This window comes from Lepidochelys kempii, chromosome 3, assembly GCF_965140265.1.
Source record: "Lepidochelys kempii isolate rLepKem1 chromosome 3, rLepKem1.hap2, whole genome shotgun sequence".
Taxonomy (NCBI): Eukaryota; Metazoa; Chordata; order Testudines; family Cheloniidae; genus Lepidochelys; species Lepidochelys kempii.
Window position 1 is genome coordinate 186,109,070 of NC_133258.1, and position 22,087 is coordinate 186,131,156.

Below are 22,087 nucleotides of genomic sequence, written 5' to 3' on the forward strand. Positions count from 1 at the left end.
ACTCACACACAAGTCTGGTCTACACTGGGGGGGAGATCGATCTAAATTATGCAACTTCAGCTACGTGAATAACTTAGATCTATTCCCCCCCCAGTGAATAATGTAGCTGAAGTCGACATACTTAGATCTACTTGCCACAGTGTCTTCACTGTGGTAGGTCGACTGCTGACGTTCCCCTGTCAAGTCCGCATGTGCCTCGCGCTCCAGTGGAGTACTGGAGTTGATGGGAGAGGGCTTGGCGACTGATTTATCTCGTCTTCACTTCTCTGTCTCTCTCTCACACACACACCATGTGTGTCTGTCTCTCTCTGCCATGCTGTGTCTCCTCCCTCCATTCATGCTGCCTTGTAGAGTGTGAGGCTACATTAACAACAATGTGTTAACCCATGAGGGCTCAGCCGTGTGCTAGTTCATCATTTAGCAGCAAGGTATTCCCTGGGAAATATCCCACCCTCTTTCACCCTGACTCCACCACCTCAACCAAGCTTCACAATCATCATTGCTGTGTACATTATTAAATTGTTTGTTTAAAACTTATACTGTGTGTGTGTGTGTGTGTGTGTGTAGTCTTTTGTGTGGTAAAAAAAAATTCCCTGGAACCTACCCTCCTCCCCCTATTTACATTAATTCTTATGGGGAAATTGGATTCGCTTAACATTGTTTCGCTTAAAGTAGCATTTTTCAGGAACATAACTACAACGTTAAGCAAGGAGTTACTGTACCTGTAATTGTGCTTCTCTCAAGATCTTTCTGATATGATTCCCATTCATCCACCAATCTTCTTCCTTCAGAGTTTGGGGTTTGGTCTTTTTGTGCTGTTTTTTTTTTCTACTGTAATAGTTCTTAGTCTGTGAGAAAATTTTTCACTTGGATAGGCTTGTCACTTGGGAGCTTCGGAACTGGTTGGAATGGTTGTTGAGGCAGCAGTATTTATAGCCTGTGGGAAATGGCACAGAATAATGGAGAGCCTGGCTCATCCTCTACCAGCTACATCTGTCCTTGGGGACCAGTCCTTTAGAGCTTTGAGAGTTCTGCCAATCTCATACTGGGAAGTTAATACCCAAAAGTTTAGAATCTTTTTGGAAACATATCTTCTGAGATGCAGAATTACAGTTAAGTGATATCCCCCTACTGTTCTCTCTCTGGTTGAAGAATGCATGCAAAGTGGAGTAAGAATCCATTTTATTTAGAGCAATACATGCATTTTTGCTGTGTTTTTTTTTATAGGTGTGCTACCTGACTGTTTGACAGATGGTTCTGATGTGTTCACTGAAATTGAACAACAAGAAATGAAAATACTCAGAGAGGTTCTTAGGTAACAAGAAGTGGTCTCCTACTTAATATTGATGGAAGTAGATATACATGGATATTCTGCTGCATTTTACTTGGGTGTTTCCTTCATTTTCTAGGTGGCATAAATATTCTTCTTCAACATGTGTCAGTGTGGATCCTACTATAAGTGTACATGTGTGCAAGCTTGGAATCTTTTGTACAACCATGTCCAGCATGCCTCCTTGTGCTCTCATAAATAGGCATACAGGGCAAAGTGTCCCCAATCCTCCCTTATTTCCTGTTTACCACCTCTGGCAGTGAGAGACAACCTGGATTGTATCTGACCTGCTTCTGAATTTCAGAACTCTTCTCCAGTGAAGAAACTCTTCTTCCCTTTGTTTTATTAGTTTCTTCATTTGATTTTTTGTTGTGTGTTTCCATTCCAAAAAAGAAAGAAGAAAGCAGTTAGGCAAGACAGAAGAGAGATTTCCCCCTCCATACAGCTGGGTGAGATGCTTTGCGCCCGCCACTGGCTAAGGTGGAATCAAAGTCCACTGAATTTAAGCCTTGTTCTTCCTGCTATTAGGTTATACCCATCATCAATGAACACAGCAGATGTCTGTTCTGTCTTGGGGAAGCACACATCCCCAACAAGTGTGACTGCTGCTCCTTTTCATCCTATACCCTGAAATCTTGAGATGTGAATTTCAAACTGTACCTCTTGGAGCAATTCATGAAGGTAGCTTTAGATCCAGGAGTGGAGACATCCTTCATACAGGAACCAAGGAGATTGTCTTTGGTGAGTACCCTGGCTACTGGGCACCTGTCATAAGTATAAAGGGAAGGGTAAACACCTTTAAATCCCTCCTGGCCAGAGGAAAACCTCTTTCACCTGTAAAGGGTTAAGAAACTAAGACAATCTCGCTGGCACCTGACCGAAATGACCAATGAGGAGACAAGATACTTTCAAAGCTCAGGGGGGGGGGGGACACTGTCTGTGTTGCTTTTGCCGGACCAGAGCAGGAATGCAGGTCAGAACTCCTGTAAAAAGTCAGTAAGCAATCTAGTTAGATATACATTAGATTCTGTTTAGTTTAAATGGCTGATAAAATAAGTTATGCTGAATGGAATGTATATTCCTGTTTTTGTGTCTTTTTGTAACTTAAGGTTTTGCCTAGAGGGATTCTCTGTGTTTTGAATCTGATTACCCTGTAAGGTATTTACCATCCTGATTTTACAGAGGTGATTCTTTTACTTTTTCTTTAATTAAAATTCTTCTTTTAAGAACCTGATTGTTTTTTTTCATTGTTCTTAAGATCCAAGGGTTTGGGTCTGTGTTCACCTATGCAAATTAGTGAGGATTTTTATCAAGCCTTCCCAAGGAAAGGGGATGTAGGGCTTGGGGGGATTTTAGGGGGAAAGAAGTTTCCAAGTGGGCTCTTTCCCTGTTATATTTGTTAGACGCTTGGTGGTGGCAGCAATAAAGTCCAGGGACAAAAGGTAAAATAGTTTGTACGTTGGGGAAGTTTTAACCTAAGCTGGTAAAAATAAGCTTAGGGGGTCTTTCATGCGGATCCCCACATCTGTACCCTAGAGTTCAGAGTGGGGAAGGAACCTTGACAGCACCACATCCATGGTTCTAGCAAGGAAGGGAAAATAAAAAGGTGCCCAAACCATCAGCATTGGCACTCCCCAAACTGACCACATAGAATCATAGAATCATAGAATCATAGAATATCAGGGTTGGAAGGGACCCCAGAAGGTCATCTAGTCCAACCCCCTGCTCAAAGCAGGACCAATTCCCAGTTAAATCATCCCAGCCAGGGCTTTGTCAAGCCTGACCTTAAAAACCTCTAAGGAAGGAGATTCTACCACCTCCCTAGGTAACGCATTCCAGTGTTTCACCACCCTCTTAGTGAAAAAGTTTTTCCTAATATCCAATCTAAACCTCCCCCACTGCAACTTGAGACCATTACTCCTCGTTCTGTCATCTGCTACCATTGAGAACAGTCTAGAGCCATCCTCTTTGGAACCCCCTTTCAGGTAGTTGAAAGCAGCTATCAAATCCCCCCTCATTCTTCTCTTCTGCAGGCTAAACAATCCCAGCTCCCTCAGCCTCTCCTCATAACTCATGTGTTCCAGTCCCCTAATCATTTTTGTTGCCCTTCGCTGGACTCTCTCCAGTTTATCCACATCCTTCTTGAAGTGTGGGGCCCAAAACTGGACACAGTACTCCAGATGAGGCCTCACCAATGTCGAATAGAGGGGAACGATCACGTCCCTCGATCTGCTCGCTATGCCCCTACTTATACATCCCAAAATGCCATTGGCCTTCTTGGCAACAAGGGCACACTGCTGACTCATATCCAGCTTCTCGTCCACTGTCACCCCTAGGTCCTTTTCCGCAGAACTGCTGCCTAGCCATTCGGTCCCTAGTCTGTAGCTGTGCATTGGGTTCTTCCGTCCTAAGTGCAGGACCCTGCACTTATCCTTATTGAACCTCATCAGATTCCTTTTGGCCCAATCTTCCAATTGGTCTAGGTCCTTCTGTATCCTATCCCTCCCCTCCAGCGTATCTACCACTCCTCCCAGTTTAGTATCATCTGCAAATTTGCTGAGAGTGCAATCCACACCATCCTCCAGATCATTTATGAAGATATTGAATAAAACCGGCCCCAGGACCGACCCTTGGGGCACTCCACTTGATACCGGCTGCCAACTAGACATGGAGGCATTGATCACTACCCGTTGAGCCCGACAATCTAGCCAGCTTTCTACCCACCTTATAGTGCATTCATCCAGCCCATACTTCCTTAACTTGGTGACAAGAATACTATGGGAGACCGTGTCAAAAGCTTTGCTAAAGTCAAGAAACAATACATCCACTGCTTTCCCTTCATCCACAGAACCAGTAATCTCATCATAAAAGGTGATTAGATTAGTCAGGCATGACCTTCCCTTGGTGAATCCATGCTGGCTGTTCCTGATCACTTTCCTCTCATGCAAGTGCTTCAGGATTGATTCTTTGAGGACCTGCTCCATGATTTTTCCAGGAACTGAGGTGAGGCTGACTGGCCTGTAGTTCCCAGGATCTTCCTTCTTCCCTTTTTTAAAGATTGGCACTACATTAGCCTTTTTCCAGTCATCCGGGACTTCCCCGGTTCGCCACGAGTTTTCAAAGATAATGGCCAGTGGCTCTGCAATCACAGCCGCCAATTCCTTCAGCACTCTCGGATGCAACTCGTCCGGCCCCATGGACTTGTGCATGTCCAGCTTTTCTAAATAGTCCCTAACCGCCTCTATCTCCACAGAGGGCTGGCCATCTCTTCCGCATTTTGTGATGCCCAGCGCAGCAGTCTGAGAGCTGACCTTGTTAGTGAAAACAGAGGCAAAAAAAGCATTGAGTACATTAGCTTTTTCCACATCCTCTGTCACTAGGTTGCCTCCCTCATTCAGTAAGGGGCCCACACATTCCTTGGCTTTCTTCTTGTTGCCAACATACCTGAAGAAACCCTTCTTGTTACTCTTGACATCTCTGGCTAGCTGCAGCTCCAGGTGCGATTTGGCCCTCCTGATAACATTCCTACATGCCCGAGCAATATTTTTATACTCTTCCCTGGTCATATGTCCAACCTTCCACTTCTTGTAAGCTTCTTTTTTATGTTTAAGATCCTCTAGGATTTCACCATTAAGCCAAGTTGGTCGCCTGCCATATTTACTATTCTTTCGACTCATCGGGATGGTTTGTCCCTGTAACCTCAACAGGGATTCCTTGAAATACAGCCAGCTCTCCTGGACTCCTTTCCCCTTCAAGTTAGTCCCCCAGGGGATCCTGGCCATCCGTTCCCTGAGGGTGTCGAAGTCTGCTTTCCTGAAGTCCAAGGTCCGTATCCTGCTGCTTACCTTTGTTCCCTGCGTCAGGATCCTGAACTCAACCAACTCATGGTCACTGCCTCCCAGATTCCCATCCACTTTTGCTTCCCCCACTAATTCTACCCGGTTTGTGAGCAGCAGGTCAAGAAAAGCACCCCCCCTAGTTGGCTCCTCTAGCACTTGCGCCAGGAAATTGTCCCCTACGCTTTCCAAAAACTTCCTGGATTGTCTATGCACCGCTGTATTGCTCTCCCAGCAGATATCAGGAAAATTAAAGTCACCCATGAGAATCAGGGCATGCGATCTAGTAGCTTCCGTGAGCTGCCGGAAGAAAGCCTCATCCACCTCATCCCCCTGGTCCGGTGGTCTATAGCAGACTCCCACCACTACATCACTCTTGTTGCACACACTTCTAAACTTAATCCAGAGACACTCAGGTTTTTCTGCAGTTTCGTACCGGAGCTCTGAGCAGTCATACTGCTCCCTTACATACAGTGCTACTCCCCCACCTTTTGTGTGTGGACTGTGGCCTTGGTGTGGACTGTGTCGGCTTGGACTGTTTCAGCACCAACTCCAAGATAAAGAAACCCAGCTTCACCCTCTGCAGTGAAAAGGTTCCCCCCTGTCAAATTCAAATGCAGCTCTGAGCAGATAAAATATCTGTCCCTCAGAGAGGACTCTAGACCAGGAAAGAAGCCCTCAAAATAATAAGCATCAATGAAATACAGTGCCAGGAGATTGGCAGTGACTAAGCACATGGGTGGTAGGCCCACTGGTATCGACTTCCACATTGAGATCTCTGGCACTGGCCCCAGAGCCAGAACCATTCCTGGTCCCAAGATATGTCTTTGACCAGCCCCCCTTGCTGCTCTTCTCAGTACTGAACACAACACACACATCAGCCCTGGAACCGCTACCATCAGAGCTGGAACCACATGCATTGGCAGTACCATCCCTAGATAGTTACCTCTCCTCCTCATGAAGGGGCCATTCCTTCTTCCCTTACTTGAGTAGGGTACCAGTGCCTGAAAGTCAAGATTGAAAATACCAGCAAAGGTACCCTGAAGGTATGTAGTACCGAGTTTCAGTGCAGAACCGGCAACCAATGGGCCCTCCTTGGTCAGGCCAGTACCAATATAACCCACCACCAAAGTTGTGCTGGCTGTACTGGGGTCTGTCCTCTCAGATTTTGGAATGGGATCTCTTCTAATGTCTTGGCAAAGAGGAGATCTTCACCACTATTGGCATCTCTGGCAAGAGTACCCTCACTAGAACTGGAGGGATATCCAAGGGTGGAAGAACTAGCAAGAGACACACTCCAACTGTCCTCCCCACTGAAGAGATCTTCCTTGTCCTGAGATGAAGCAGTCACTGTGGCCCCAACACTGACCATCAGTGACTTCAGGGCATTTCAGAAGGTATCATCGAGGATAGTGGATACAAGGGACTTTGAAACAAAGGTGATTCAAGTTGTTTGACATCCTTAGTGCCTTCAAGAATTGCTCTCCTCATCAATGAGAGAACCCAAAATACAGCAAAGTGTGGGTGGCACACCCTGGCCTTGCTTCCCTTGACTTCAGAGCAGGTGAAAAAACAGTAACAGGGTCCACCCAAAGGCTTTGAGTGATTCTACACACATTCAACACCAGGTTTGCTCATTGTCTCCATCATTCAGGAGAAAAGCAGATCAAACAAAGAAACTCCCAAAGACAAGGACCCCAAGAAGCTGGACATTTTCAGCCTAAAGGCCTACTGCTCAGCACATCCCACCAGTTTCACATCATGATCTATCATGTACTGTTCACGAAATACAACTTCCTGATGTGGGAGAGGGTGATCCCCTTCCTGTCTTGACTCCCACAAGATGGCAGGGAGGACCTGAACAACATAATCAAAGAGGACCAAATGGTAGCTAGAACTGCGCTACCAGGGGCAGTACTTGAATCTGATACAGTCATTCATTTGATGGCCACGGCACTCACCATGCGCTGTGCCTTCTGGCTTTAGGTGTCTGGGATACCAAGAGAAGTCCAAGCCATAACTGGGGACTTACCCATTGAAGGTATGGATCTATTTAGTACAAGAACAGATGAAGTGTGACATTCCCTCAGAGATTCCAAGGCAGCTCTCAGACCCCTGGGCATTTACACTCTGGGACCGTATCATGAACCTTTCTACCCCCGAGGCAGAGAATGCTATTGTTCTGTCACAGTCGCCAGCCCAAGTATTCACCTAGAAAGCAACACTGATACTTGTGGAATTGCCTGTTGTTTTCCTCCTCCATCTTGCACCAGCCTCCCTTCCAGGGACAGCAGGTTTGATTAAATGGTCAAGAGCCATACCAAGACCACTCCACAGCTTATACTTGAAAACTGCCTCACTTGAAAATTACTCACTGCTGCACCATTCAGTTGACTTCCTCACTCCCTACTTGCCTCTCTTCCCTATCCCTTTTCAGGAGCCCTTCTCATGAAAGCCTTTTACAAACAGAAGGGGCTTTGTTGCTAGAGCTGGTTGAAATTCAGAATTTCTGCTTTACAGGAAATTTTGACATTTTGAAATTTGATTTCAGTCTAAATAGGACTAAAACCAAATTTTGTAAAAATTTCTTATGAACCAGGGGTTTTGACATTTTTCATTTTGGAAACACAGCAAGATAGTGTTTGCAACAGGAAATTTGCTCTCTGATCCACAGCAGCTACTCAGTGAAATTGACACTCATACTGAATTGTCATTCATTCATGACCCTGTCACCATTGAGAACATTTGTCACAGATGAACCACTTGAACCACCTGCAAATTCAAGGGACCTTCACTTGAAAGATAGGAAACTATATATAAACAAATTAGAGTTCATCAAACTGGCATGCATGATATTAATCCTGGTCCTGCAAACCTTTGTGCAGATACTGACAGACAATATATCCACTATCCACCAAATAAACAAGCAAAGAGGAGCATGCTCTTCTGCCCTGTGCAAAGAAGCGATCATTTTAGGGGGCAGCGTAACTCCAGTGGCCCTACACATTCCAGGAAACAGCAATGGCCTGGCTGGCTTCCTAAACAGACAGTCCATCACCAGTCACAGGTGGTCACTACTGAAATCCATCGTTGACTTAGTATTTTGCTAATGGGACAATCTGCTGATTGTCCTGTTCACTACCTAGTACAATTCCAAGTGACTGAACTTCTGTTCCAGAGGAAGCATGACCCTTGGATCTTCACCAGACCTCTGACTTCTACAGTGGAACCAAATTCTCCTTCACGCTTTCCCACTGTTCCCTAGGATGATTGCCAAAGCAAGATGAGACGAGGTGAAACTCATTTTCATAGCCCCCTACTGGTTAAGGCAATTCTGACTGACCACCTATGGATGTCTGTATGACCAGAACACCTGATCTACTGTCTCAGGATTAGGGCCAGCTATTTCTCCCAGCCTCTAAAATGTGCAACTGACATCCTGAATGTTGGCTGACTGAGTGCCATGGAAAAGGACTGCTCTTCACTTGTTTGGGAGATCCTGGCTCAGGAGCAGGAAATTGTCTACAAGGAACATCCTCTTCTAAGTGGACTAGATTCTCTATGTGGGTGGCCCAATTTGGCCTGGAGTCTGGACCACTTGCTTCAGTTAAAGCATTCTGGATTTTCTTTCAGTTTGATCAGGTCCATCTGGTGGCAGTATTAGCATATCCACTAATACAGTTGCTGTCAATCTCATCTGATGGTATCCAAGGTCTTTTAAGGACTTTATGCATATTTACTAACGGATCAAGGACCCTGCTCCAGCATGGGATCTCAGTGCTATTCTTCTTTGGTTTATGGAGCCTGCCTTTGAGTCCGTCTCAGAGTGCTTCATCCACCATCTTATCTTCAGAATGGTATTCCTGGTCACCATCAGTGCAACAAGAAGGGTCAGCAACCTCCAAGTGCTCACGGTAGAACCCCCATGTACTTTGTTTCACAGAGAGAAAGTGGTTTTGAGATTTCATACAAAACTCCTCCACAAGATGGTTTTGGAATTCCATTTGTATCAATCAACTTGTGTGTACTTTTTTTTCCCCAAAAGCACATTCTGTGTAATGGGAGAAGAAGCTCCGCACCTTGGACAATTCCAGGGCTTTTTGATACTATACTGATAGGACGAAATCTTCAGAATGCCACCATGTCTATTTGTGGTTATAACTGGCCAGTCCAGAAGTCAAGACATTTCTTCTCAAGTACTTTCAAAGTGGATAATGCATTATATCTCAGTGTGCTACCAGCTGACTGATAGAATCATAGAACCACAAAGGTAGAAGGGACCGCAAGGGTCATCTGGTTTAACCCCCTGCAAAGATGTAGGATTTGTTGTGTCTAAACCATCTGAGACAGATGGCTATCCAGCCTCCTTTTGAAAACCTCCAGTGAAGAAGCTTCCACAACCTCCCGAGGCAGTTTGTTCCATTGCCCAGTTAAGAAGTTTTACCTGAGATTTAATTTAAATCTGCTATATTTTCTCTGTCTTTTTATGGCAGTGTTTCAAGTATTTGAAGACTGCTATCATGTCGTCCCTTAATTTCCTCTTACCCAAACTAAACATACCCAGTTCCTTCAGCCTTTGCTCACAAGACTTGCATTCTATTCTTCTGATCAGCTTTGTCGCTTGCCTTTGGATCCTTTCCAATTTCTCTACATCCTTTCTATACAGCGGTGACCAAAATTGGACACAATACTCCAGCTGAGACCTAACGAGTGCTGAGTAGAGCGGTACTGTCACCTACAGAATCATAGAACCCGACGATTAGAAGATACATCTTTCCTACTGTCAGGGTTCCTTCCCCACTCTGAACTTTAGAGTACAGATGTGGGGACCTGCATGAAAGACCCCCTAAGCTTATTCTTACCAGCTTAGGTTAAAAACTTCCCCAAGGTACAAACTTTGCCTTGTCCTTGAACCGTGTGCTGCCACCACCAAGCGTTTCAAACAAAGAACAGGGAAAGAGACCACTTGGAGACGTCTTCCCCCAAAATATCCCCCCAAGCCCTACACCCCCTTTCCTGGGGAAGGCTTGATAAGAATCCTCACCAATTGGTACAGGTGAACAGAGACCCAAACCCTTGAATCTTAAGAACAATGAAAAGTCAATCAGGTTCTTAAAAGAAGAATTTTAATTAAAGAAAAGGTAAAAGAATCACCTCTGTAAAATCAGGATGGTAAATAACTTACAGGGTAATCAGATTCAAAACATAGAGAATCCCTCCAGGCAAAACCTTAAGTTACAAAAAGACACAAAAACAGGAATATACATTCCATCCAGCACAGCTTATTTTACCAGCCATTAAACAAAAGGAAATCTAACGCATGTTCTAGCTACATTACTTACTAACTTAACAGGAATTGTAAGGCCGCATTCCTGATCTGTTTCCGGCAAAAGCATCACACAGACAGATCCTTTGTTCCTCCCCCTCCAGCTTTGAAAGTATCTTGTCCCCTCATTGGTCATTTTGGGTCAGTTGCCAGCGAGGGTACCTTAGTTTCTTAACCCTTTACAGGTGAAAGGGTTTTGCCTCTGGCCAGGAGGGATTTTATAGCACTGTATACAGAAAGGTGGTTACCCTTCCCTTTATATTTGACACCTGCCAACTATTAAAGCTCTTTCCACCAGAGATCAAGTGGCATCCACAGGCTTCCATAACATAAGAATATCCAAAATCTTTATAGCTGCTTGTGACAGGGTATACAGGCCCTACCCTGGAGATGAAGGGGTTAAGGCAGCACTCTTGGCAGTGGAAGCCACACCCCCTCACCCCTGCTGGGCATGCTCCAACTGCTGCTGCAGTATAAAAGGGAGCAGCCCAGCTCAGTCAGGGTTGTCAGCTGAGGAGGAAGGATGCATCTCATCAGCTCCAGCTAAGGAGCAGCAGGAATCCTGGACCACAGGAGCCAGAGGTGCCGAGCCTCAGACTGACACCCAAGCATTGGTGGATGCCCCAGGGAAGTTGCTGTTGCTGGGAGCAGTGCACCCTGTGGAGACCAGAGACACTGACACTCAGACCATGGATGACAGGAATCATAGCAAGTAGCCGGGGGGGTGGGGGGACTAGCCATTGTCTCCACAGGAGCCAAGATGCCTGCATTTGTCGGCTGTCCACCAGAGCTGGGACAATAGACAGTTTGCCATCTACCCTGCCAGAGAGCTGATCTTCCTAGACTGATTATTGCTCTGTCCAGACTGCAGGCCAGGGCCCCCTCCCCATCCAAGCCATATTGAGTGGGCACTAGGTCACACAGCCGTGTGGCAAAGGGCAGCCACGTTGACTCCGGTCTTTGGGCCGCGCAGCTCTGAGGTTAAGGGCAGCCATATTAACTCTGGCCACTAGGCCACGCAGCTGAGAGGCTAAAGGCAGTCATAGTGAAATGATGGGGCATGAGTGCCCATTTCCCTACCTCAAAACATGACGCACTGGGCTTGGTTGCTAGATCAGATGCAAAGTTCAGGAGAGCTGAACTTCCATCTCTATTCGACTGATGCTGCTGACACTTCTGCCCACCTCCTGAGGAGGATACTGCTTGTTGGTCGCCTACAGTGGAATCCACACTGACACGTACTCAATGAAAGAACAGTTATTTACGTACAATAATTATGGTTCTTCAAAATGTTTTACTTAGTATGGATCCGACTACCTGCCCTCCTTTCTCCTGTTTTTGAAGTCCTCCCCTATGATGGGCTTTGAGTTGCAAGGGAACTGAGGCGAGGCTGGGACCATGCTTTCCTTTATGCATTCATCCATGAGCATGAGGAGGCACAGGACACACGTGCGGCCCCACTAGACACTACTGTGCAAAGGATTTCAAGTTCAGGTGCATGTGCACCTACAGCAGGATCCACACTCACTACATCTCGAAAAATCACAGTTATTGCAGAATAAGTAACTGTTCTTCCTTGTTAAAGGCCTAATCATGAGAGGATGTAAATACTAGTTGCTAGTGGGGAAAAAAACCCATAGATGTGTCTAGAGGCTAAGGGTTGAATCCTCAGCTCTGGCTAATCTACTTTAACGGTACCAAATGGTATGCCACTTGAATATTCCTCCCTGTTCCCATCCCATCCCAGCCTCCTGAGCCAGGTGTCAGGGATGTTTTAACTTGCACTACCTAGTAATGGCATCTTCCAATGTCAAGGGATTGCCAGAATATAGGAGCACTCTTGTTATGCCCTCTTCTTCTGGGCAGTCCCTTAACAGTAGCCCAATGATTAGGACAATTTTCAGCTGCCTTGTTAGAGCGGGGTTATGGCTCCTTTGCATCGACAGAATATTGTGCTCCTCTGTGTCCATGTTTGGATGGGCTACTGCTCCCTTAGATGGGGTGAGTTCTGTTTTTGCACCATGCTTTCCTCTTTCCCACAACTTCTTATTGTAGCTCCTGTGCAGGGGCTCTTGCAGAGCTCCAGCTCAGTTGAGTTGGTATGGGAGAGCAGGTATGGCTCCTCTAGATCACACCCCCTCAAAAAAAAAAAAGTGGCAAGCAACTGGATCAAAAAAACCCAGCACAACTAGTCTGAGGCAGTATTACTATAGGATGTTTCCCCTCTGTGCTGTGGAAACTCCCTACCTTCTGCCCTTCAGAGAGTGGTGAAGGGCATCCATGATCATAAAAGAGAGCAGATAGTGCCCGAAAGCAGATGGAGGCAAAAGGCAATGTATATTTTTTGAGAGGCCCCTTGTCTTTTGTGTGGATCTCTGGTTATCTGTGACTAAAAGGAGTGGAACCCCCATCTTCTTGTATGGGTAATATGTTGGGGGAATCTACCACCCAAAGGAGGAATTCCCAGGAAACTCTCTTATGCATATTAGTCCTGCACAGAGGATAATGGGGCCTATACTTTCTCAGGATGTCTGTCTGTCTGTCTGTCATAGTTCTATATTTCTATTGAGAGTACCCTTTTAATCAGTGGTTGGCAACCTTCAGCACGCGGCTCATCAGGGTAATCTGCTGGCAGGCCACGAGACTTTTTGTTTACATTGACTGTCCGCAGGCATGGCCCCCCGCAACTCCCAATGGCCACGGTTTGCCGTTCCCAGGCAGTGGGAGCTGTGGGGGGGCCGTGCCTGCGGACGGTCAACGTAAACAAAATATCTCACGGCCTGCCAACAGATTACCCTGATGGGCTGCATGCTGAAGGTTGCTGACCCCTGCTTTTAATTGAAGTCATCAAGGATTTTGGAGGCTTTGGAGGCTTATCACTGTTATCCGGAGATTGTCCCTTGAGTGTTTAAGCAGTGCTAAATCAATATGAACCACTTTAATATGCAGGACAGCTGCACCGTCAATCAAACCCTAGCCCTGCCCTTGACCCCTTAAACCCTGCCCACCTGTCACCAGAAGTCCCGCCCCATGGGGGTATTACTTCCGGGGTCAAGGCGGGCACATGACCAGAAGCAAGGTGTGTCATGTGACCCCTCTGACAACTTCTCCCTCTACCAATCAGGAGGGGTTTTGTCCCGACAGGACCGCCCCGAGTGGAGATTTGACCAATTGGGGGGAGTTCTGGGGCAGGGTGACCTGTCCCGAAATGATTCATGTGACCCCTCTAAGAACTCCTTCCACATCCCTCTACCAATCAGGAGGAGTTTCGGCCGCATAGGACTGCCCCGAGAGCAGATTTGACGAAAATAGGGCAGGTTCTGGGATGGGGTGAACCACCCAGAAGAGGGTCGTGTGACCCCTCTGCCATTCAGAGCGCAGTACCATCACCCCATAAGTCCCAGTGCCGGGCATAAGAGGCTATCTTTTACCAAGAACACATGTTTTAGAAATCATGGAAACATGGACTCCTTCACCGCCCCCGTGAGAACTTCGGACTTTGTTTTAGCCCCGAGCACCTTTGGACTTCTGTGGAGAAAGTGCTACATCAGTGAGAGTTCTGAGGAGGACCTTTGACTCAAACGTTGATGGATACGGCAGGAACCGACCGCGAAACCCAAACCCTCGTGAGGCACCCTGATGAGTGTAATGGCCTCTTGTTGTCCACCCCCCTAGAGGTGGAAGGTGATCATGGCTTGGGGGAGTTACCGGTGGACAAGGTGAACAGAAAAGATGTGGCTCAGGTAAATAAATGTTTAAGAAGTGATGGTCCGGTATGGGAGGCGTGTAATGGGGTGAGGAACTGGCCCGGGATTGTGTAAATCAAAAAACAAGCAGTGGGGTGCTTACACTGTTTCTTTTCTAAAAATCTCTCAACAGCTCGATGATGCCGTTCCAGAGGCCTTTGAGAACTTACACATCGGTAGCCCTGTGGGAGTAAATGTATAGTGCATCAGCTGTTTTTACTCATGTCTGAGACACAGCTCTCAAGAGGAAAAGGACAAAATGGAAGAATGAACCAGCACAGACTCCTTCATGTTAGGAGTCATGGGGTCCATTTTTACAGGCGGCTGTAAAAGGTTGTGTTAAACCAGGAGATTAATAAAACTTATTTAATGTGTTAATATGAATGTGTCCCTCTCCATACTTGTGTTAGTAAAAGACGGTACCAATAACAGTCATGTCTCCACAGATGGCTCTGTTAAAGAAAATATATTACACCCCTGGGGAAGTTGGGAGCTTCGGTGGGGTGAACCCTCTTTTTCAAGTGGCCAAAAAGCATAGTAAAACTTTAAATAGAAGACAGGTAACAGCTTGGCTTTCAGAACAGGATGCTTACACTTTACACAAACTGGCTCGAATATGTTTTAAAAGAAACAAGACCATTGTTTCTGATGTGGATGTACAATGGCAGGCAGATTTGGTGGATATGCACCGGTTCTCCAAACACAACAGCAGTTTTAAGTACATGTTAACCGTGATAGACATTCTATCCAAATATGCCTGGGCCTTAGGCCTAAGAGACAAGACGAGTGGTGAGGTATCCAAGGCCTTTAAAGCTATTTTTAGCGAAGGGCGCGTGCCTCAAAAATTACAAACCGATTCGGGGAAAAGAATTTTTAAACAAACCTTTAAGCAGATCGTTAAAGCGGCTTGGCGTTCACCATTTTGTTACTAATAATGAAGTCAAAGCAGGAGTTGTGGAGAGATTTAACAGAACTTTAAAAACTATGATGTGGAGATATTTTACAGCCCATAACACCTCTCGCTACATTGATGTGTTACCTGACTATAAAGAGTTACAACCAGAGCTTTCACAGAACTATGCATACCAGACTCGCTGATGTTAACCTTTCAGAGTCTCTGAAGGTATGGAAAATGATTTATGGAGATGGTTTTAAAATAAAACCGGTTGTTGCCCCTTTTAGAAAAGGCGACCACATGAGACTATCTAAAACCAAAGGAGCTTTTGAAAAAGGTTATGAACAGATGTTTACTGATGAGGTATTCATAGTGGATGAAGCCTTAACCAGGGCCAGAGACCTGTATACCGATTAAAAGATTATGAGGGTGAGACAGTTACTGGATCTTTTTACTCTGAAGAATTACAAAAAGTAAACTCCAAACGAGACAGGATTGAAAAAGTTCTAGCGGAGAAAGGAAAAGGGAGAAAAAAAAAAACCTACTGGTGAAATGTTTGGGGTGGCCTGATAAGTTTAACAGCTGGGTGGAAGCTTCTCAACTCTGTGATATTTAGACATGAACAACAACAACAAAAAACAACCAAAAAAAACCCAAAACAAACAAAAAAAGTTATTCCTCCTGTAAAGTCAGAGTGAGTGAGAGAGAGAAAAAATGAGCGATGACGGGTTTTACATTACTTTGCCCAGCAACGCCAGCTCTGCCGTTTTTTCCCAAAACACCAGCTCGAACTTTCCAATACGGCTAATTAAGCCCTTGGATCTCCCGGGTGCCTGGGAGGTGGGGTTAGTGGAAATACAATACCCGCACAGCTGGAACACTATCAACGAAGACACCCCTTTTGAAATCACCTTTGGAGATATGGCATGGAGTTTCATTCTACGACAAGGTTATTACTCATCCATACCCAAACTACTGGATCATATGAACAGTACCATGGCTCGTCATCCCGGACCGCCTGAGATGGTCATGAACTATGACCCTGTGGGTAGAAAAATTAGATTTAAATCCACCAATTTTACTTATATGTTTTCTACCAGCAGGGAGCTAGCTAACATTCTGGGCTTGGGTCCCAAACGCAGCATCCAAAAATTCCCCTTCTCGGCAGACATTACAGGGGCTTTTAATTCATTGTATCCGTACACGGATATCGTAGAACATCAGTTTGTGGGGGACTTCTCTGTTCCCCCGTTACTCTGACCCTGTCTGAGGAAGGAACAATGAGTTTGTCACCATTACCTACGATAAACCTCATTACGTCCCTATCAGTAAACACCACATCGACACCGTTACCAGTTAGCTGGTCTCCATATTGGAAGAGAAGATTGAAGGTCTGGAGCAACAGATAACAACCCTGCGTTGCATACGGGAAACTGAGGATTTCCTGGACGAAACTCAGGATAGGCTTCTAGGGGCACAAAGCTCTACAGATATAGAGCAGGTTGCACAGAGGAGCCAAGAGACCAGTGAAGAAGCTTGGCAACATGTGACCTCCAGAAGAGGTAAGCGGAATGTCCGGGTTCCAGTAACACAGACACAGGTAACTAACCGCTTTCATGTTCTCTCCACAGGTATCGTTGCGGAGAGTGGACCAGATGATATGTCTGGGGCGAGAAAGCAGAAGGAGACTCCGCTGGTTGGAAGGCATGAGATGCGCTGTCCTGAGGTTGGGGGTTCCACGACCACCACCCCCAAGAGGAGAAGGCGGGTGGTGGTGGTCGGGGACTCTCTCCTCCGGGGGACTGAGTCATCTATCTGCCGCCCTGACCGGGAAAACCGAGAAGTCTGCTGCTTGCCGGGGGCTAAGATTCGTGATGTGACGGAGAGACTGCCGAGACTCATCAAGCCCTCGGATCGCTACCCCTTCCTGCTTCTCCACGTGGGCACCAATGATACTGCCAAGAATGACCTTGAGCGGATCACTGCGGACTATGTGGCTCTAGGAAGAAGAATAAAGGAGTTGGAGGCGCAAGTGGTGTTCTCGTCCATCCTCCCCGTGGAAGGAAAAGGCCTAGGTAGGGAGCGTCGAATCGTGGAAGTCAACGAATGGCTACGCAGATGGTGTCGGAGAGAAGGCTTTGGTTTCTTTGACCATGGGATGGTGTTCCATGAAGGAGGAGTGCTGGGTAGAGACGGGCTCCATCTTACGAAGAGAGGGAAGAGCATCTTTGCCAGCAGGCTGGCTAACCTAGTGAGGAGGGCTTTAAACTAGGTTCACCGGGGGAAGGAGACCAAAGCCCTGAGGTAAGTGGGAAAGCGGGATACCGGGAGGAAGCACAGGCAGGAATGTCTGTGAGGGGAGGGCTCCTGCCTCATACTGGCAATGAGGGGCGATCAACAGGTTATCTCAAGTGCTTATATACAAATGCACAAAGCCTTGGAAACAAGCAGGGAGAACTGGAGGTCCTGGTGATGTCAAGGAACTATGACGTGATCGGAATAACAGAGACTTGGTGGGATAACTCATATGACTGGAGTACTGTCATGGATGGTTATAAACTGTTCAGGAAGGACAGGCAGGGCAGAAAAGGTGGGGGAGTAGCACTGTATGTAAGGGAGCAGTATGACTGCTCAGAGCTCCGGTACGAAACTGCAGAAAAACCTGAGTGTCTCTGGATTAAGTTTAGAAGTGTGTGCAACAAGAGTGATGTAGTGGTGGGAGTCTGCTATAGACCACCGGACCAGGGGGATGAGGTGGATGAGGCTTTCTTCCGGCAGCTCACGGAAGCTACTAGATCGCATGCCCTGATTCTCATGGGTGACTTTAATTTTCCTGATATCTGCTGGGAGAGCAATACAGCGGTGCATAGACAATCCAGGAAGTTTTTGGAAAGCGTAGGGGACAATTTCCTGGCGCAAGTGCTAGAGGAGCCAACTAGGGGGGGTGCTTTTCTTGACCTGCTGCTCACAAACCGGGTAGAATTAGTGGGGGAAGCAAAAGTGGATGGGAATCTGGGAGGCAGTGACCATGAGTTGGTTGAGTTCAGGATCCTGACGCAGGGAACAAAGGTAAGCAGCAGGATACGGACCCTGGACTTCAGGAAAGCAGACTTCGACTCCCTCAGGGAACGGATGGCCAGGATCCCCTGGGGGACTAACTTGAAGGGGAAAGGAGTCCAGGAGAGCTGGCTGTATTTCAAGGAATCCCTGTTGAGGTTACAGGGACAAACCATCCCGATGAGTCGAAAGAATAGTAAATATGGCAGGCGACCAACTTGGCTTAATGGTGAAATCCTAGCGGATCTTAAACATAAAAAAGAAGCTTACAAGAAGTGGAAGGTTGGACATATGACCAGGGAAGAGTATAAAAATATTGCTCGGGCATGTAGGAATGTTATCAGGAGGGCCAAATCGCACCTGGAGCTGCAGCTAGCCAGAGATGTCAAGAGTAACAAGAAGGGTTTCTTCAGGTATGTTGGCAACAAGAAGAAAGCCAAGGAATGTGTGGGTCCCTTACTGAATGAGGGAGGCAACCTAGTGACAGAGGATGTGGAAAAAGCTAATGTACTCAATGCTTTTTTTGCCTCTGTTTTCACTAACAAGGTCAGCTCCCAGACTGCTGCGCTGGGCATCACAAAATGCGGAAGAGATGGCCAGCCCTCTGTGGAGATAGAGGCGGTTAGGGACTATTTAGAAAAGCTGGACGTGCACAAGTCCATGGGGCCGGACGAGTTGCATCCGAGAGTGCTGAAGGAATTGGCGGCTGTGATTGCAGAGCCACTGGCCATTATCTTTGAAAACTCGTGGCGAACCGGGGAAGTCCCGGATGACTGGAAAAAGGCTAATGTAGTGCCAATCTTTAAAAAAGGGAAGAAGGAAGATCCTGGGAACTACAGGCCAGTCAGCCTCACCTCAGTCTCTGGAAAAATCATGGAGCAGGTCCTCAAGGAATCAATCCTGAAGCACTTGCATGAGAGGAAAGTGATCAGGAACAGCCAGCATGGATTCACCAAGGGAAGGTCATGCCTGACTAATCTAATCGCCTTTTATGATGAGATTACTGGTTCTGTGGATGAAGGGAAAGCAGTGGATGTATTGTTTCTTGACTTTAGCAAAGCTTTTGACACGGTCTCCCATAGTATTCTTGTCAGCAAGTTAAGGAAGTATGGGCTGGATGAATGCACTATAAGGTGGGTAGAAAGCTGGCTAAATTGTCGGGCTCAACGGGTAGTGATCAATGGCTCCATGTCTAGTTGGCAGCCGGTATCAAGTGGAGTGCCCCAAGGGTCGGTCCTGGGGCCGGTTTTATTCAATATCTTCATAAATGATCTGGAGGATGGTGTGGATTGCACTCTCAGCAAATTTGCGGATGATACTAAACTGGGAGGAGTGGTAGATACGCTGGAGGGGAGGGATAGGATACAGAAGGACCTAGACCAATTGGAAGATTGGGCCAAAAGGAATCTGATGAGGTTCAATAAGGATAAGTGCAGGGTCCTGCACTTAGGACGGAAGAACCCAATGCACAGCTACAGACTAGGGACCGAATGGCTAGGCAGCAGTTCTGCAGAAAAGGACCTAGGGGTGACAGTGGACGAGAAGCTGGATATGAGTCAGCAGTGTGCCCTTGTTGCCAAGAAGGCCAATGGCATTTTGGGATGTATAAGTAGGGGCATAGCGAGCAGATCGAGGGACGTGATCGTTCCCCTCTATTCGACATTGGTGAGGCCTCATCTGGAGTATTGTGTCCAGTTTTGGGCCCCACACTTCAAGAAGGATGTGGATAAATTGGAGAGAGTCCAGCGAAGGGCAACAAAAATTATTAGGGGACTGGAACACATGAGTTATGAGGAGAGGCTGAGGGAGCTGGGATTGTTTAGCCTGCAGAAGAGAAGAATGAGGGGGGATTTGATAGCTGCTTTCAACTACCTGAAAGGGGGTTCCAAAGAGGATGGCTCTAGACTGTTCTCAATGGTAGCAGATGACAGAACGAGGAGTAATGGTCTCAAGTTGCAGTGGGGGAGGTTTAGATTGGATATTAGGAAAAACTTTTTCACTAAGAGGGTGGTGAAACACTGGAATGCGTTACCTAGGGAGGTGGTAGAATCTCCTTCCTTAGAGGTTTTTAAGGTCAGGCTTGACAAAGCCCTGGCTGGGATGATTTAACTGGGAATTGGTCCTGCTTTGAGCAGGGGGTTGGACTAGATGACCTTCTGGGGTCCCTTCCAACCCTGATATTCTATGATTCTATGATTCTATGATTGAAATAAAGACAGATCAGAACAGAAGCGTCTCATTTTGCTTTGGCAAGGTGATCATCAAGCTACACCTGCGTCCCCGGAGACAGTGAGGTTTCTAAAAAGCAAAACATTATTATGGCGATCCTAAAAAATTATGGCGACCCCACCATCTACAGGAACTATTACAAAGCCCAGGGGGATATGCCCTTCTTAGATATCATGGGGCCCCCATGATGGACGGGGTGGGCGTGGGTGGAATATTCCATAGCTTCTTTTGAAAAGCCGTACCACTTTTGAGGAGGGGGATAGAGATTATTAAACCCCATGTAAAAACTGCCACTCAAAACATACCTAAAGACATGGTAGGCCATGTCTCCTGCGCTGTTCTGGAGAAGGTGGGGAATACAGCTTCACAGGAAGGATCGGGGCTGATGTATGTTAAAAGGAGGAAGAGAAAGAGAAATGTGTCATACCCGCAATGCACTGGTCCCCCGAAGCCCTTTAAAAGAAGGGCTTTGACGCGCAGGGCCGGCCATAAGCGAAAGTCCAAGAGGAAGCCTGGACGAAAGAGGAGACGCTCTCCACCTGGTAAAAGAGATATATTTTAATCAACGTGGCTTTCGTTCACTGCGGGTCTGAAGAGTGCATCAAATCCGAACTAGACTTGTTCCAAATAGCCCCTATGCAGACCAGCATTGAGAAAAGCATCTACATCGAGGTGCCACCTCTATCGGCCATTACGGAGTCTGCCCCCATTGACTTTTTTATTGCAGGGAATGGCATAGATTATATGGATTTAAACAACACGCTGTTGTACCTGTGTTGCAAGATGGTAAAAGGAGACGGAACTGAACTCACCGCGGATGCCGAGGTGGGCCTGGTGAATTACCCCGTGGCCTCTATTTTTAGTCAGCTGGATGTCACGCTGGGAGACTGCCTTGTAAGCCAAAGCAACAACTGTTACTTTTACAGGGCCTTTATAGGATCGGTGCTCAATTACAGCGACGACACCCTCGCCACACAATTTTCTGCCGGCCTCTTTTACAAAGACACTGCCGGAAAACAGGAAGAAATGGAGTTGGATGGCGGGAATCTAGGGTTTGAGAGGTGTGCAAGGCTGACGAGTCATCTACACAGCGACCTGTTTTTTCAAGAAAAACTATTGTTGAATGGAGTGGATGTGAAAATTAAACTGACGCGCAGTAAAGATGTTTTCTGTTTAATGTGCAGTGCAGCTGAAGACTTTAAACTGCGCATTCTATCAGCATCCCTTTTTGTGAAGAAAGTACGGGTGGCCCCGAGCGTTGATCTGGGGCACGCTGAGGCCCTGCTTACCACTAATGCTAAATACCCCGTGGACCCTGTGGGAATGAAAGTGTTTAGCATCCCTGCGGGCAGCAGGGTCAGTAACCAGGAGAACCTGTTTTTGGGACAGTTACCCAAAATGCTTGTCCTAGGGTTTGTGGATAATGATGCCTTTACCAGAAGTTACGCTAAAAATCCTGTTCATTTTAAGCATTATGATACTAATTTTGTGGCCTTGTATGTGGATGGTTACCAGATACCAACCAAGCCTCTGCAACCAGACTTCGAGGCAGGACGCTGTGTGAGAGAATACATGAATCTGGTACAGACAGCTGGTAAACACATGAAAGATTGTTCTCTGTTAATCGACGGTGAGGAGTTTGCCAGGGTTACGCCTTGTTTGCTTTGA

At 46.6% G+C, this 22,087-nt stretch overlaps 1 protein-coding gene across 3 annotated transcripts in view; it reads left to right on the forward strand.

Annotated features, from left to right (window-relative positions):
- The window catches only part of CFAP36 (cilia and flagella associated protein 36), a 107,199-nt gene that overhangs the window by 30,472 nt on the left and 54,640 nt on the right, over nucleotides 1-22,087 (forward strand). For all 3 annotated transcript variants that reach the window (XM_073339335.1, XM_073339332.1, XM_073339334.1), the window contains exon 5: nucleotides 1,228-1,315. In XM_073339335.1, the coding sequence (XP_073195436.1) occupies nucleotides 1,228-1,315 (88 nt within the window). The remainder of the gene's footprint in view (nucleotides 1-1,227; nucleotides 1,316-22,087) is intronic.